The sequence below is a fragment of the Lissotriton vulgaris genome, chromosome 11 (assembly GCF_964263255.1).
Source record: "Lissotriton vulgaris chromosome 11, aLisVul1.2, whole genome shotgun sequence".
Classification (NCBI taxonomy): Eukaryota; Metazoa; Chordata; class Amphibia; order Caudata; family Salamandridae; genus Lissotriton; species Lissotriton vulgaris.
This window is the reverse complement of record NC_141699.1, coordinates 586,696,674-586,712,808: the sequence shown is the minus strand read 5'-3', so window position 1 is coordinate 586,712,808 and position 16,135 is coordinate 586,696,674. Positions and strand designations below refer to the sequence as shown.

The 16,135-nt window shown below is 48.1% G+C and overlaps 1 protein-coding gene across 9 annotated transcripts in view; it reads right to left on the bottom strand.

Moving 5' to 3' along the window:
- Window positions 1-16,135, bottom strand: part of XPO7 (exportin 7) — a 687,768-nt gene that overhangs the window by 297,980 nt on the left and 373,653 nt on the right. For all 9 annotated transcript variants that reach the window (XM_086943668.1, XM_086943671.1, XM_086943674.1 and 6 more), the window contains 2 exons: window positions 10,712-10,817; window positions 8,816-8,951 (listed from right to left, as the gene is read on the bottom strand). In XM_086943668.1, coding sequence (XP_086799794.1) covers window positions 8,816-8,951; window positions 10,712-10,817 — 242 coding nt within the window. The remainder of the gene's footprint in view (window positions 1-8,815; window positions 8,952-10,711; window positions 10,818-16,135) is intronic.

The window sequence follows — 16,135 nt, the reverse complement described above, 5'->3', positions numbered from 1 at the left end:
CCCCGCTTCTGGTCCCACTGATCCTCCAGACATTCCTGCAACTGCCTCATGTGGAGGCACGCATGCGGTGTGAGGAAGATGCAAGAGGCCATCGACACCAGTAGAGAAGACACCATCCTCACTGTCGTAGATGGAACAGCCATGAGAGCCTGAGCCTTCCGAAGGATCGATAAGCGTTGCTTCTCCGAAGGAGACACGCTTGCTGAAAGAGTATCAATGGAGGCTCCCAAGTACTGTAGGCACTGGACAGTAGTCGGAACAGACTTGGATATGTTTATGTGCAACCCCAGCTGGCTCAACAGAACGGCCGTCCTGTTGAAGTGCAATTGCGCATCCTGGAAGGTGGAAGCTTTGATCAACCAGTCGTCCAGGTACAGGTAGACAAACACCTTGTTCTTTCTCAGGTGAGCTGCCACCACTGCCATGCACTTTGAAAAGGTCCTGGGTGCTGACTTCAGTCCAAACGGTAGTACGGTGTACTGATAGTGATTTGTGCCGACCAGAAATTGCAGGTACTTCCGATGTTTCCGTGCAATGGGCACATGGAAGTACGGATCTTGCAGATTTTTGCGCAAAGCCAATCTCCTCTTTGCAGCTGAGGGTAAATCTGCTGCAGAGACAGCATGCGAAACTACTCCCTGCAAATCTATTTGTTTGCTTGTCGCAAATCCAGAATGGGCCTGAACTCGTTCTTGTCCTTCTTGCGCACAAGGAAGAACCGAGAGTAAAGACCCTTTCCCCTTTGAGACAAAGGGACGTCTTCTATCCCCCTTTTTCTTAACAGGGTATCGGCCTCCGCTTGGAGCTCGCGCAGCTGGAACCGCGAGCAAAACCGGTGGAATCGCTGAAGGAGGGCTGACGAAACGAAGATTGTATCCATTGCAAACAATATTCAGCACCCACTTGTCCTGAGTAATTGTTCTCCACTCTGCCAAGTAATTCTGTATGCTTCCCCCCCACCGGAGCGGGTGACGGAAGGGGGAATTAACACCTCTGGGCTTAAACCCGGCCGGGCCCTTGTTCGCCGAGGAGGACTGCTGTCCGCCTCTGCCCCTCTGACGCTTCTGGAATGGTTGCCGCTAGTACTGCTGCTGTTGTTGCTGTTGACCAGCTTGACGACCCTGCCCTTGTCTTTGAGAACCATACTGCCTCTGGAATGGATGGAAGGACTTCTTCTGCTCTTTTGGTTTCTCCAAACCAACAGCTTTAAGTGTCTCTACCTCTGCCTTCATGCGGGCCATCTCCTCGTCCGCATGTGACCCAAAGAGAGTCGAGCCAGAGAATGGAAAATTAGTGATTCTCTGTTGCGCCTCCGGTTTGAGAGATGTAAGGCGCAACCAGGAATGTCATCGTAAATTGATGCCATGGCAATAACCATGAGCCGCCAGGAGAGAGGCGTCCGCCACAGAGCTGATGAACTGATTGGAGACCATCATACCCTCATTCAAAATCTCCTGGAAGTCTTCTCTCCTATCCCTCGGGAGGAGCCCCAGGAAGTGCAGCAGGGACTCCAACATGGAGCGGTCATAGCGACCCAAGAGCGCCGAGGCACTCGCCGCTTTCATGGAGGTGGCCGCCGTCCTGCAGACTTTCCGTCCAGCTGAGTCCATCTGACGGCTTTCCTTATCCGGAGGCACCGTAGAAGACGGGGCAGTGGCATGCTGCTTCTTGGCCGTAGTTAATATAACAGAATCCGGTACCGGATCTGATCTCAGGAATGCTGGATTGTAATCCGGGGGCCTGTACTTTTTCTGCAGCCGGGACGGAGCTGACTTCCCTGAGGCCGGAGTCAGAAAAAGATCGATAGCCGGTTCCTCCAGTCCTGGCACCAAGGGCAACAAGGGGCAGAGACAAATGCCGCTTGTGTAGGGTGCCGTCAAAGTGATCCCCAACTTCACTGCCCCCTTCAATATCACCTCCTGAAATGTTACAATGTCATCCACCGGTTACACCCTCGTATGGGGGGAATCCGACAAGGTGGGAGAATATCTCCGGCCACTTGAAGAGTCCGTATGACGGGACTGTGACCTATCCCTCCGGTGACGATGACGGGACCGTGTCGAAGACCGACGGTCACTCCGTGATCGATGTCTCCCTCTGGACCGTGATCTAGACCTCCTAGGGCTCGGGCGATCCACTGGCCTTACAGGAGGCGGGCGCTGCGGAGGCAGAACTGGAGTCCTAGGCTATGGAGGCCTCGTAGGTGGTGACGGAAGGTGCGGCAGAGATCGAGGAGACAGCTGTGGAGGCGGAGGAGGAGTAGGAGGAGGCTGAGGTGGAAAAGTTGGAGGAGGAAGCAAGGGAGGTAGCGGAGGAGGCTTCCTCGGAGGCAATGGTGGAGGCGTAGGCGTCCTGGGCCTAGCAGGCTAATAGGTCCTAGAATATTCGGATTCCGAAGACCTGACCACTCTCCTCTTCTTCTGCGCAGGTCTTGACAAGGATGCTTCTGGAGGCAGACCTCTTTTCAGGCGAGCGCCGGCGCGACAGGCTACTCGTAGATGCAGAAGATAGGCTGACTACGGAGGCAGAGGACACCGTCCAGGCCCTTGAACGCCTCCTTGACGTCGACTTTTCTTTCCTCGACCTCTTTGCCTTTCTGCTTCTCGACGTCGATCGTCTAGACATCGATGAACTCCTCAATGTCGACTCTCTTCTCTTCGACGTCGACTTGTCTCTCTTTGACGTCGAACGTCGAGTCGATCTCGACGGCGAACGGCGGTGTCGCCTCGACCGCGAGCGCCGGTTCCTCCTGGACTCATGCCGATGATGTGTCGAAGCTGGTGAAGTCCTCGACGTCGACCTCGTCCGAGGTCTCGACGTCCTTCCCCTCAACATCGAACGTCGACAACGATTCGACCCAGAGCCCAGGGTCGACGGGGATAGTGGTCCTACCTCTCGACGCCGACGTCGAAGCCATCGACGTCGACCGGGACCGGTGCCTTTTCTGGGCCTTTTCTTGACTGGGGAGCCCCCAAGAGGCCGAAGCACAGGCAGAGGACGATGACTGAGTCCCTCCATGCACAGACCCACCTGGTTCCTGATGTCTCCTCTGCTCCAGGCCTTGGAGACGAATATTCTCCCTGTCACGCAGGGTCCTCCTGGAGAAAGATTGACAAATCTCACAGGTTTCAGGGACATGGGCGGAAGGGAGACAAGAGTATGCATACTCTGTGGGGGTCAGATTTAGCCTTCTTCCTGGCACACTCAGGGCACTTGTTGAATAAAGCTGGCATATTCGACATAAAGAGTGGGCAAAACTGGCTAAAAAAACACAGCAAGAGGAAGACCCCAGACGTCGGGTCAAACATTCAAAACACTTGAAAAGTGCTAAAAAAATTTAAGAAATACCCAAAAAGGGGGAGCTCAATGCTCCAGGGTCCTGCTAGCAGGAACCGGAAAAAAGAACTGAAAGTAAAAGGACTTTGGCTGTGCATCCTGGGATACCGAGGGTCTTTGGAGAGTTCCTTAAAGGCACGGTATTCCTTTTCCAGACACATAATGGCAGCCTATGGGGGCTTGTTTGTCCAACCCTTCCTCTCTATCATTTCAAGGATTTTGGTGAAGGGGAGTTTTCTCTATGAGGGAAACTTGGTAAAAATGTGTAAAATCTGACATTGTTGGTTATCCTTTTCACTGTTTAGATGAAGGGGTGGCCTTTGTAGCCTTGGAAGTGTTAGGCTGCATTACTTGTGTTGATTTTCTCTTAAGTGTCTATGCAGGACTGCAAAGAAGACCTCTTAAGAGATTATTTTGTATTGCTCCGGGGTCCAGGCACATGGGCGGGACTATTCACTAGATTATGACTATACACAGAGATCCCCTACTACAGAACTATCTGATCCATTAAATAACATGTATTAGCAACCAGAAACACTCATGAGCAGTTGCTTTATTAAAGATTGTGTTTATTAAAGAGTGTGAGGTTGCAATATTTCTGTGAACACTACATTCACATGCAAATATCCTGTACTCATGGATGACAGGTAGAGACGACAAAACTGCAGTTTCTCGGACTTCAGGCAAGAGGATCAGGAAGCTCTCTTTTCCGCTCTACTCACAGCTGCTAATTTTGACTAAATCACCAAGCAGTGGGTGGTGGGCTAATATTTAATTCAGTGAGGTGTTCTATCATTTGGCTCACATGCACATATCAATCATAAGGATTGTGTTACTTACACTGTAAGCATCGATTTTTAGTTCTGTAGAGCTGTAGATTCACATGCTTTGCATACTCCTGCCATCTAGGGTTGGGTCAGAATGTTTGCAAGTTTTTCTTCAAAGAAGTGTTTTTCAGTCATGAGGTAATGCGACTCCTCTTTCGGTGATACTACGCATGGGCATCAGACTCCTTTGTTGGATTGTTTTCCCGCAAGAGGGTGGGAATAGAGTAAGTAAGTGTAGTTAATAAAAATTGGGTCAGATGGTAAGGGTTTGTATTTTGTATCAAACCTGGGTGTTATGATACACGCGTGTACAGAGACTTTAAAAATGTCATCAGCATGGTACATCATGCCTTTTAACATGTGTAGAGACGGTGTTATTCTATGTGTGGTCCCCAATGTTTAAAGGTTCTTTATGTACATAGACTCCATAGTATGTAGATGCCCTGGCAATGAACTCCTGGTATGAGATCATCAGGAGGTGAAGGTTTTGCACGGAATAGATCAGGGTCAGTGTCTTTTGGAGGATCTACATTAAAATGATTCCATGGATCTGGTGTTGATTGCCCATAAGTATCATCCCAGCCACTGCGTCAGGATCTGTAAGAGGAAAACCCTGTGGTGTAATATCTAGAGGGTCTGAATATGGTTCTAATGGTACAGGTGAAGTTGGTGGAGGGGGACGAGGAATGGGATAGAAAGGACTAGTAGCCATGTACTTTTTCCTTTTTAAAGGAATTTTTTATTCTGTGTCTTATGAGATTGGAATCTTTCTTTTGGAGGATGGTGGTATCACAGATTTTGTTGTAATATGGCCAGTGTCTGGATTAACATAATGTTTCTTTTGTTTTGGATCCAGTTTTGCTTACATAGCTTCCAGAATTGGCTCCGGAGGCTTAGGAGGAGCATCGTTCTGCTTCGGTGCCAAACCTTTCGGTACCGAGCTGGATTTGTCCTTCGAAACAGAACGTTTAGGGGACGAAGGTGTGGTTTCTCGAGCCAGAAGCCTCGACTTGCACTTTCAGTATCGGGCTGGAAGGTGGGGCTTTGGAAGCAGAGCCTACCATGGCCAGATGGCAGTGGTGGCCCTTTTGCTTGGTGAAATCAGGTTTTGTAGGCAAAGGGGGGTTTTAAATTCACAGCACCTTGACCAGCTGGAACATCCTGGGACTCCAGCTAGACGTCCAGTTCGGATTTGGAGTCCTGGATGGACAAGGCCTCTTCCACTGCAGACACTACCATTTCCTCCTTGTCGATATCTTCTCTTAAGATTTCAAGGGGTGTCTTCGATACTCTGCCGCTCCATTTCTCTTCGTCAAGCCAGACGGTCCTGCTGGGTCTTTTTAGATCGAAATGACCGACAGGCATCACAGTCTTCTTTCTTGTTCTCGGAAAGAGAGGCACAGGTAACAGATCTGAAGGTCGGTGCATGGGTATTTAGATTGGCACCGAGGGCAGAATTGGAACGGAGTCCGTGCCATCAGCAGATTAACTCCCACTTGAGGAAAACGTAGAGTAATCTAAACGGGCTAGTAGCATCCAAATGCTCTTAAACTGGAATGCTACTGCATATAGACTAATGTCTGGAAGAGCCAACCCTCCTTTGAGTAATCTTCGTCTGAGCTTTTTCCAAGTTAGTCGAACCCCTTCATCACCCCATATAAAGCTTCCCATCTTACTCTGCACCTTACTGATAATCTTTTTTGGAAAGGTTAGAGGTATAGTGGAAAAAAGATAGGAAAGCTTGGGCAGAATGACCATCTTCACAAGGTTAATTTTCCCATAGATGGTTAAGGGGAGATTTCTCCATCTACTAAACAGACGTTCCATCTCTCTGGTCACTCTATTCAGGTTTAGCTGGGGGATTTTTTCGAGGTCTTTCACAATGTAAATCCCCAGATATCTAAACTCTGAGCTCACTGGACCCCTCCATTGGCCCAGATTCCAGCAGAAACCAGATGGGTCGGCATGGGGCAGACTGCTGGGAGAAATGGTAAGAGAGGAAGAGGGAGGTGAAGGCGAGGCTTTTATGTATAAGTTTGGATCCTCCAAATTTTTCAAACGGGTCCGTTTGAAGGTTCTAAGGGCAGCTCTGGAGTTGTGGCACAGGGCAAGGCTCAGTTGGGGGATAGGTTACTACTCAGATCTGGCTCCTATCTGGGACTCGCCCGGAACCCTGGAATGTTTGAGGGATTCCTTGGCACTTCCAATAAAGAGGGCAGGAATTACCAACTGGATGGAATTGATAGATGCAGAAGGAGTACATCCATGGGAATATCTGAGGGCAAAGATTGGGATTGGACTATCTAGATTCAAGTATCTTCAGTTAGTATCTTGGTATGGCGCGGAACGGGAGGAGATAAAGGGAAACGGTGAAATCGAGAAGCTGTGCCAATCCACCCTACCATTTAAAAAGGAAATATCGATGTGGTACAATTATCTATTGAAAGTTGAAGATCTTGCGATCCCCCCCTCAGAGGCGGTATGGAATCTATCCTCCAAGGGATCCCAAGTAGATGCCCTTTTTGAGCCATCTTTAAAGTTACTATACAAGTATATAAAACCAGCCTGTTTGAAAAAGAATCACTTTTTCGTCATTAACAGACTTTATTACACCCCCTACAAGATAGCAAAATGTGCCCCTGCACCTCCACCTAAATGCCCAAGATGTCACACTCCACTAGCCAACGACATTCATATTTTTTAGGAATGTACAGTGTTGGAACATTTCTGGAAAGAGGTTGGGGACACTCTTTTGGATGTTTTTTAAATCAAGGGTGGAGGTTAATCTCTCCTTAGTTTAATTTGGTGACGATGGTCTCTTTTGTCAGACTGCCTCACGACGGGATAAAGGTCTCTTACTATATATGTTCTTATTGGCGCGGAGAGAGATCTGTAGAAGATGGAAAGACCCTCTCCCCCCAAAAAGAGAAGACTGGTCAAAGCATTGTTTGTTATGGCCTGGCTAGAGTACGGGGGCATTGAGGATAAGCCGACTAACATCTGGCATCCTCTAATGAGTTGGGGACAAAGCCTAAGACTTATTTAGATGGTCCAATGATTACACCACGTCCCCATACAAAAAAGGGGATGGGTCAGGTGACCCAAGCGAGTGCGGTAAGCCAAGGGGTACCCAGTTAGTGAACATTTGTATTTATTTATTTTTTGTATTTATTTTATTTGTAAAGCGCTAACATTCATCCTGAAAGGACATCACGGCGCTAAGGAAAAGTTACAAGTGATTTGATGGCAACACTAGTTGAAAATTATTGATCTGGCCTGGGGAAGAGGAATGTTTTTAGTTGTTTCCTAAATGAGAGGAAGCAGTGATTTGTTCTAAGTTTAGGGGGTAACTCATTCCACTTTGTTGCGGCAATGTGAGAGAAGGCCCGCTCTCCCATCCTGACAGTCCGAGCTCGGGTGATGGATGCTCTTCCTGACGTCATAGATCGTAGGTTTCTAGAGGGTTTATGAAATACGATCATGTCATGTAGGATGATGGGGCCTGAGTCGTGGAGTACTTTGTGTGAAATACACAACAGCTTAAAAATAGCTCGTTGTCGCATTGGAAGCCAATGAAGCTCACGCATGCAGTTTTTGGCTGAGTCGTATTTTCTTTTATTACAGATGGCTTTGGCAGCGGCATTCTGAACCATCTGTAATTTGGAGAAGAGGTAATCAGCCATTCCCACAAACAGTGAATTACCATAGTCCAACCTACTCATCAATAGTGATTGGACTAGTGTTTTCCTGCAATCTGTCGGCACCCAAGGGAAGACTCGTCTAAGCATCTTCAAAAGTCCGAAGCCTCTGCCGCAAACTATGGAAACATGGGATTTCATGGATAAGTCCCTATCCAGTGTTATTCCTAAATTTTTGGCTTTTGCAGTAGGATTGGGAGGCAAGCCCAAGTCACTCGGCCACCAGCTGTTGTCCTAGGCCTGTGTGCCTCTGCCGAACAATAGAATTTCAGATTTGTCAGCATTTAGTCTGAGACAATGGTCCTGCATCCAAGTTGCCAGTTCAGTCAAGCAGTTCGTCAATCTACATGGCTGTACAAGTTCTGCAGCAGCTTGATAAGGTGAGATGAGGACAAAAAAAAATCTAAACGGGCTAGGCCCGAAGGCCGCGTTTGGAGTTTTCCCTTATCCAACTAAGAACTTTTTTGATTTTTGACACCCGGAGGATGGGACACACGTTTGAAACAATATCGACGAGGGTAGAGTGGATTGCACACCAAAGGAATCCCCAGGAACGGTCTCAACCCGCAACTCCGCAATACACATCTGAACCAGATTGTGGAAAGAAAACAATCTAACAATGGAGTCAATGCCTATGCGCAGATTCACCGAAAGGAGGAGTCTCATTACCTTGTGACTGGAAAAGACGGTCAAAGAAAAACAACTTGCAAACATCCAGACCCAACAATAGATGGCAGGAGTATGCAACTAGATGGCAGGAGCATGCAAAGCATGTGTATCTATAGCACACATGCTTTGAACATATACATTCTCACTGATCACTCAAACTGTGAAGAAATCATAAAAATATAGGACAAATCATTCCAACTAGTTATTACAGTCTGATTAGAAGTGACATACAAATGCTCCATTACAGCAGAACCAAATGGAGCGTTCAGAGTTGGAAGGCGCTACCTTGGATGACTTCTGCACTTGATCTCCGATATAGATCTTACGGAACTGCTCGAAAAAGCTCAGCATAGCGAGCTCTAGTTTCTCATTCCCAGCCTGAGCCAACCGCGAGTCTGTTAGGTTCATCAGCTGGAGAACCCTGCAGGAAGGAAAGAAAAAGTGAACATGTGTATGCTACCCTGAGCAACCAAGGAAAGTTACATTTCAGAAAATCCTGTGCAGCCTACACAGCCCAAAGCAATGCAAGAACACTAGAAATGCCATAACTATAAACAGTAGACACTTATTGGTCTATGCATCAAGGACACACAGATGGGTCCTTTGATCATGAGATGTGTTTTTCAAAATAAATTTAAGAGGGGGGCACTAGAGCTTGCCGGTTGTAATCAAGTCTCATGAATGGCTTTAACTTTTCATGTAACCATGCAACAAGACGGGAGCAGCAGGTATGGTTGCCAGAAGCAGCAGAAATTTCATATGAGCACATACCATGACAGGACACTATGTAAAGGCTTATTCATGTGGTCCTGGGACAGTCAGTGGTTACTCAACAGTTCCCTTTAAAAGTACTGTTATTTACTACTGATGTCTTGGGCCAACAATGCTACCACACTCCAATTGGATAACCATTGTACGCTTTGGTCAACATTAGCAAATCATACTTAATATCTAGTATGTGCTTTATTTTCAAATAAGATTGTTTCTGCTTCAGTGAAAAGAACGGATAAAAATACACTACACACTGAAAATCTGACAATGATAGGCATTTCTAGCCCTCGTCTCGGAAACAGTCTAGAAAAATGCATCCAGTATCAAAAATAGCAACCTGTAGTCACCAAGGCAAAGACGTTCACTAGCGACTCTCAGAAAGCTGCAGCCCTCACACAGATTTGGTGGCACTGGGAAGTGGCTGCCTTTGGTACTTCCAAAATGCCTACCAGTGTAACTGAACAGAAAGTTATTTTTGCATATTCTGTTAGTTTATTTCCTGCACAACTGGTTCCCAATAAATAAGCTATTCGGCACAAGGTTTCCAATGTGGTTCTTGCACTGGAGCCAGCACTGAAGGTGATTTTAGTACAACATATGAGACCTCTGCGTCTGCCTGTCAAATCCCCAAAACAAGTTCTCCTTTGGATCTAGATATTTAGATGCAAGTTCACCATTGTGGGTCCAGCAGTTCTTCACAGATCAGGTTTCTCAAACCAGCTGGTACAGTTGGTCACGGTCTAAGAATCATTTTACAGGCTAGCACTTACATGAGGTGTTGGACCATCTGAGCTTCCCTGCCCCTAGCCCTTCTGGCATTCAGAAGAGTCAAAACCTCCCTCAAAAGACTTGTGGAGAAGTGTGGCTCACTGATTAGAACGACAGACCCTGATGCAGAGGTCTGGCCTGGGACCAGGGTTCAATTCCCGACGCGGCAGGGTCCTGAGCCCAATAATGTCCACGGACTTGACAATTCTCGCCTCGGTGCCTATTCTAATCATGGGGTCCCACGCTGCAACTCTGGGCAATAGCTTGCTTAATCTTCACTACGGCGGCCCACCCGCTGCGGGATGCCTGGCTTTCACCTTGGGGATGCCCAGTAGGGGTTATCTCACAGGGAAAAAAGCCAGGACGGGTTCCCAAGGCAAGCGCCTTGATGCCTTCGGGTGATACGTGCGCTATATAAGTCGCAATACATTTACATTTACAAAAGACTAATCTTACTCCCCAGATAGGTTCTAAAGGGTCTGATAAGATTAACACAACTTCTGTTCTACAGTATGACAATAGTTCATCCATCTCTCTATCAAGAATCTTGACTGGTATCCCTGCTGAGGTGGCCTAATAAAACTATCAAACAGGGACAAATGCTTAGAAAAGAGAACTACAAATAGTAAGCTAAACTCTTACCGACAGACTAGCTCCCCATCCATGGCGTCCTGCTCATCAGTACTAGCAAACGAGACCCTGCCACCAATCACTGCTCCAATGATGTACACCAGCCACGTCAGTCGACCTGCAGGAAGCAGGGAACATTAAAGTACAGCAGCAAACCTGTGAGTAACATTTTTCAGGAGACTAAATACCTAAACACATTAAAACAAAGGGGTGAGGAATGAGGGTGGAGAGGGAGAGTGAAGAGTGGAGAGGGAGAGTGAAGAGTGGAGAGAGAGAGTGGGAGAGTGGAGAGAGAGAGGGAGAGTGGAGAGAGGGAGAGTGGAGAGTGGAGGGTGGAGAGAGGGGGAGTGGAGAGGGAGAGTGGAGAGAGAGAGCAGAGAGAGAGAGCGGAGAGAGAGAGAGGGAGAGTGAAGAGAGAGAGAGGGAGAGTGGAGAGAGAGAGAGCGCGAGAGAGAGAGCGAGAGAGAGCGCAAGAGAGCGTGAGAGAGAGCGCGAGAGAGAGAGAGGTTGCCAGAAGATAGGAGGGAACCATTAGAAACTATAAAAGAAACAAATGATTAGTTACTTACTTGTAATCCTAGTTCTCATCCAGGGGTATACTCAAAGTCATAATCTATGAATAATCCCCACCCATGTGCGGGATCCCGGAGCATACAGAAAAATACATATATATATACCTATATATGCATATGTGAAAACATATCTATGCAACCTAAGATATTTCAAAAGGCCAAAATGCTGAAATTACATAGGTTTGCATAGTAGCACCTATACTCTCTCAACCCCTAAGGAAGAAAGAGAGCAGTAAACATTTGTCATACAACAATGCTTTATTACCATAGAGAAACCTGTAATTGCAGGCATTTTCCAGTAGGCTGCAGTAGAGTATAAAGAAAACTGACACCTTGCCTTCAAGGCATTAGAGTAGGGGTACCGTGCCTGTAGGCGACCCCCTGCTCCCATGATGCACCACAGGTGGCAGCTAGGTCAGTTCTTTTTGGAGGTGCATAAACACCTGAGTAAATCCGCAGACAACATACAATAACTTTGCAGTAATGCTCGTTCGGGGAGGTGGGTGGGTCGCTTAGGACTTTGATGAGTATACCCCTGGATGAGAACTAGGATTACAAGTAAGTAACTAATCCTTCTCATCCAGTGGATACTCATCAATAGTCATAATCTAGGAATAGATTAGCAAGCCCATACCCAAAGTCTCGCGGACGAGCAATCAAGTACATAGCAAAAACATGAATCAATATCACATTTATAATGCAGTTATGCAAACAAATTCCTAAAAGAGCCCAGTCCCACTTGGGCATCGGCCTGTGCATCTGAATCTAGGCAGTAATGGCGGGTAAAGGTATGTACTGAACGCCATGTAGCTGCCTTACAAATCTTAGATATCGGAATGTTGTGAAGGAGAGCTGTTGTAGAAGCTTTCCCTCTAGTGGAATGTGCACGTGGTTTGCCCTGTAAAGCTTTGTTAGCTAATTGGTAAGACAGAGCTATACAGGAGACAATCCACCTCGAGATAGACCTTTTTGAAGCGGTCAGACCGGTATTAGTTGTACCATAATTAACAAAGAGCCGGTCAGACTTCCTAAATGGAAGAGTTCTAGCCAGGTAAAATTTCAAAACCCTCCGGAGATCTAGAGAGTGTAAAGACCTCTCTGTGAGAGTGGTTGGTTGAGGGAAGAAAGTAGGCAGAGGGATGGTCTGATTGATATGGAAATCCGAGACCACCTTGGGCAGGAAGCCTGGATGTGTTCTCAGCACCACTTTATTGGCATGAAAAACATTGTAAGGTTCCTTGCAACACAGGGCCTGGATCTCACTCACCCTGCGGGCTGAGGTGATGGCTACCAAAAAAGCAGCTTTCCAGGTCAAGTGCTCCAAAGATGCCTTATGAATAGGCTCGAAAGGAGCACCCATCAACTTGGTCAGTACGATGTTAAGCTCCTAGGGAGAAGAGGGGGGCCTCACTGGCGGAAACATTTTCTTAAACTCCTCTAAGAAATCTTTGACCACAGGCATGAGGAAGAATAAGGTCTGGGAAGGAGACTTCCTATAAGCTGTGAATGCTGCTAAGTGAACCCTGATGGAGGGGTACTTCAGGCCTGACCTTGCCAAGTGCAATACGTATGAGAGAATCACCTGCTCCTGACCTCGAATTGGATCAAGAGCCTTGTCCATACACCAAATCTAAAATCTTTTCCACTTGAAAGCAGAAGACTTTCTGGTGTAGGGCCTCTTTGCTTCTCTAAGGATGTCCATACAGTCCGCCGATAAGTCTATGTGGCCATACTGGATGACCTCAGGAGCCAGCATAAATAGATGATCTATTTATGCTGATTTCCTAGGTGTTGTACTCATATAGGTAATTACCCTGCCCTAGGAATCCATATCGGTACCCAGGGGGTCCTTGTTTTTCTCACATATATGACCTCAGGAGCCATGCAGTCAATCGAAGGGAAGGGAGATTGGGGTGAAACACCCTCCCCTCGTCCTTGGTCAGCAAGTCTGGGCGGCAGGGCAGCCTCCGGTGAGGAACCTCTGACAGATGGAGGAGATCCGGGTACCACCACTGGCGTGGCCACTCCGGCGCTATCAGGATCATCCTGGTGTTGGTCCTGTAGAATTTCTGTATCACCGCCGGGATCAGAGGCAGTGGAGGAAAAGCGTACAGCAATGTCTGAGACCAGCTGATCAAAAGTGCATTCCCCCATGATCCCTGCTGGGGGAATCTGGACTCGAAGATGGGGCATTTCGCGTTTGCCGCGACTGTGAACAGATCTATGTCTGGCACTCCCCATTGCAGAAACACCTCCTGAGCGACGTTTTCGTTGAGCACCTAGTCGTGCGCTTCTACGAAGTCTCTGTTTATGCTGTCCGCCTGAACATCCCTGGGAGGTGAACTGCAACGATGGAGAGACCTCTCGCCAGACGCCACCGCTAAATGGATTGAGCTTCCAGAGACAGAACTCGTGACCTGGTGCCTCCTTGTTTGTTCAGATAGAACATCGTTGTTGTGTTGTCTGTCTGAACTTGAATGTGGCTGGAGTGCAGAGACGGGTATGGGGACTTGAGCGCCAGATAGACAGCCGTAGCTCCAAGAAGTTGATATGATAGCTTCTTTCTGTCTCGGACCAGAGGCCTTGTACCTGAAGCTGGTCCATATGAACTCCCCAGCCGTGCATTGAGGCATCCGTGAACACTGTCTGCGTTGGAGGCGACTGATGAAATGGAACTCCTTGCCAGCAAGTGAGAGCGTTTCATCCACCATCTGATGGAGTCTTTAGCAACTTGATGGAGAGAGACACGATCTTCCCAGCGACATAACCTCTGAGACCATTGGTCCTCGAATGCCTGCTGCAGAGGCTGCATGTGAAGCCATGCAATGGGCACAATGTAGATGCACAAGGCCATCGATCCCAGTAGTGACAACACTTGTCTGGCTGTAGGACTGTAGGACTTTGGGTGTCGAGCAGGGTGCGGCACTTCAGAAGAATTGATGACAACCTCTCCTCCGAAGGACACCAGCTTGCCTCTGCGGAGTCCAGGGAGGCGCCCAGATAGTGTATTCGTTGGGTGGGGTTGAGGACTGACTTCTTGAAGTTGACTTGCAACCCCAAAGAATGCATCATGTTTAGACAGTAAGAGAGATGGCTCTGAAGCAGAACAGGTGTAGAGCTTTTCAGGAGCCAGTCGTCTAGGTACGGATAGACGAAGATCTTCCGCCTGCGGAGGAAGGCAGCCGCCATGCACTTTGAGAATGTCCGTGGGGCGGATTTGTGGCCGAACGGAAGCATGCGATACTGATAGTGGTGACGGGCTATCTGAAATCTGAGAAATTTGCGATGCTTTACTGAGACAGGTATATGAAAGTAAGCGTCCTGCAGGTCGATGGCACACATCCAGTCTCCCTGGTGAAGGTGCAGAAAGATCTGATGCAGGGCTAGCATACGAAATTCCTCCTTTCTGATAAACCTGTTCAGCAGGCGCAGGTCGAGGATAGGTCTGTACTCTTTGGCTACTCCCTGCTTTTGGAATGGAAAGCAGCAGGAGTACACTCCCTGATTTCTTCGTATGGGAGGGACCTCCTCTATGGCCTTCTTTGCGAGAAGGGTAGATACTTCGTCTTTCAAAGGAGCTTCAAGAGGCCTATTCCACACCTCTAAGATAGGCTCCTTCAAAGCATCATTGAAAGGAAGCATGAGCTCTACAACAGAAGATGGAGAGTGGAGGACTTCTGTCAAAATATTTGACTTGAACTCTGTATGAAGAGATACATTCAATAGATCCGCAGCCTTCCTGATGACTACATGGTATGGAGCCACATCTGTAGAAGGGGCATCAGAGACAGAGGCTAAATCCCAATCAGGAGACCATTCCAGTCCACTAGCCTCCCTTAAATCATCAAAGAAATCCTCTGATTCCTGCAGCTCACCCTCTTCCATTTAAGCTTCACGGTAACTTTGCTCTTCCAGGAGTCGCTGAGCCTCACGCCTCGACCTCTCCTTCGGGAATGGCGTCGGCGGATCCGGAATCGACTCCGACGGATCCCGGAGCTGGCGTTGAACTCTGAGAACCAGGCCGTTGTTCCCGAGGTTGGACTGACGCCGGTGACGAAGGCATTGGCATCGAAGGCTTTGGCGGTGCCGGGAAATGCCAAGTCGGAGCCGGCAAAAATGGCATGAACGGCGCCGGAGCATAAGACTGGGGGACTCCCAGATTAAATGTCATCGGACCAGCTGGTGCTTCAGAGGGGTACAAGGCTCTTGAATAGACTCCATACATTGCGTTAAAAAACTGTGTAGGGTCTTGTCCTGGGCCCGGAAAAGGAGGGTATGAACTCACAGGTTGCCACCAAGGAACCAGAGTCTTCTCAACCTCAAGTTGGTGAGTCGGAGTCGTCGAACCCTCAGGCAGTGGAACCTCTTCCTTCTCTCGAATTGGAGATCGAGATGGAACCGGAGACGGATTCGACACCGGAACCAGTGAATGCTCCGGTGACTCCATAGGCAAAGCCTCACCTTCTGGATCCTGAACCTCTGGAGAATGAGAAACCTCATCCTTACGATGTCTTCTCATTGGTGACTTCGGTCTCAAATCCGAATCCTTTCCAGAATGATGATGTGATCCATGCTTCCTCTTCTTGTGCTTCTTTTTAGCCGACCTGGAAGCATGCCCCGATGACTACCTCGAGGGTGACTTTGAACGAGAACTCGACCACCTCGACCTCTTCCTGTCCTTCTTACCCTTCATCTTGGCAACCAGGAGCTTCGCCTCTCTCTCACGAAGGGCCTTGGGATTCATCTTCCTACAGGACGGACACCCCTGGACATCATGGTCCGAGCTCAGGCACCAAACACAGTCTTCATGCGGGTCTGTGATCGACATCACCTTACCGCATTCACTACACGGTTTGAATTTGGT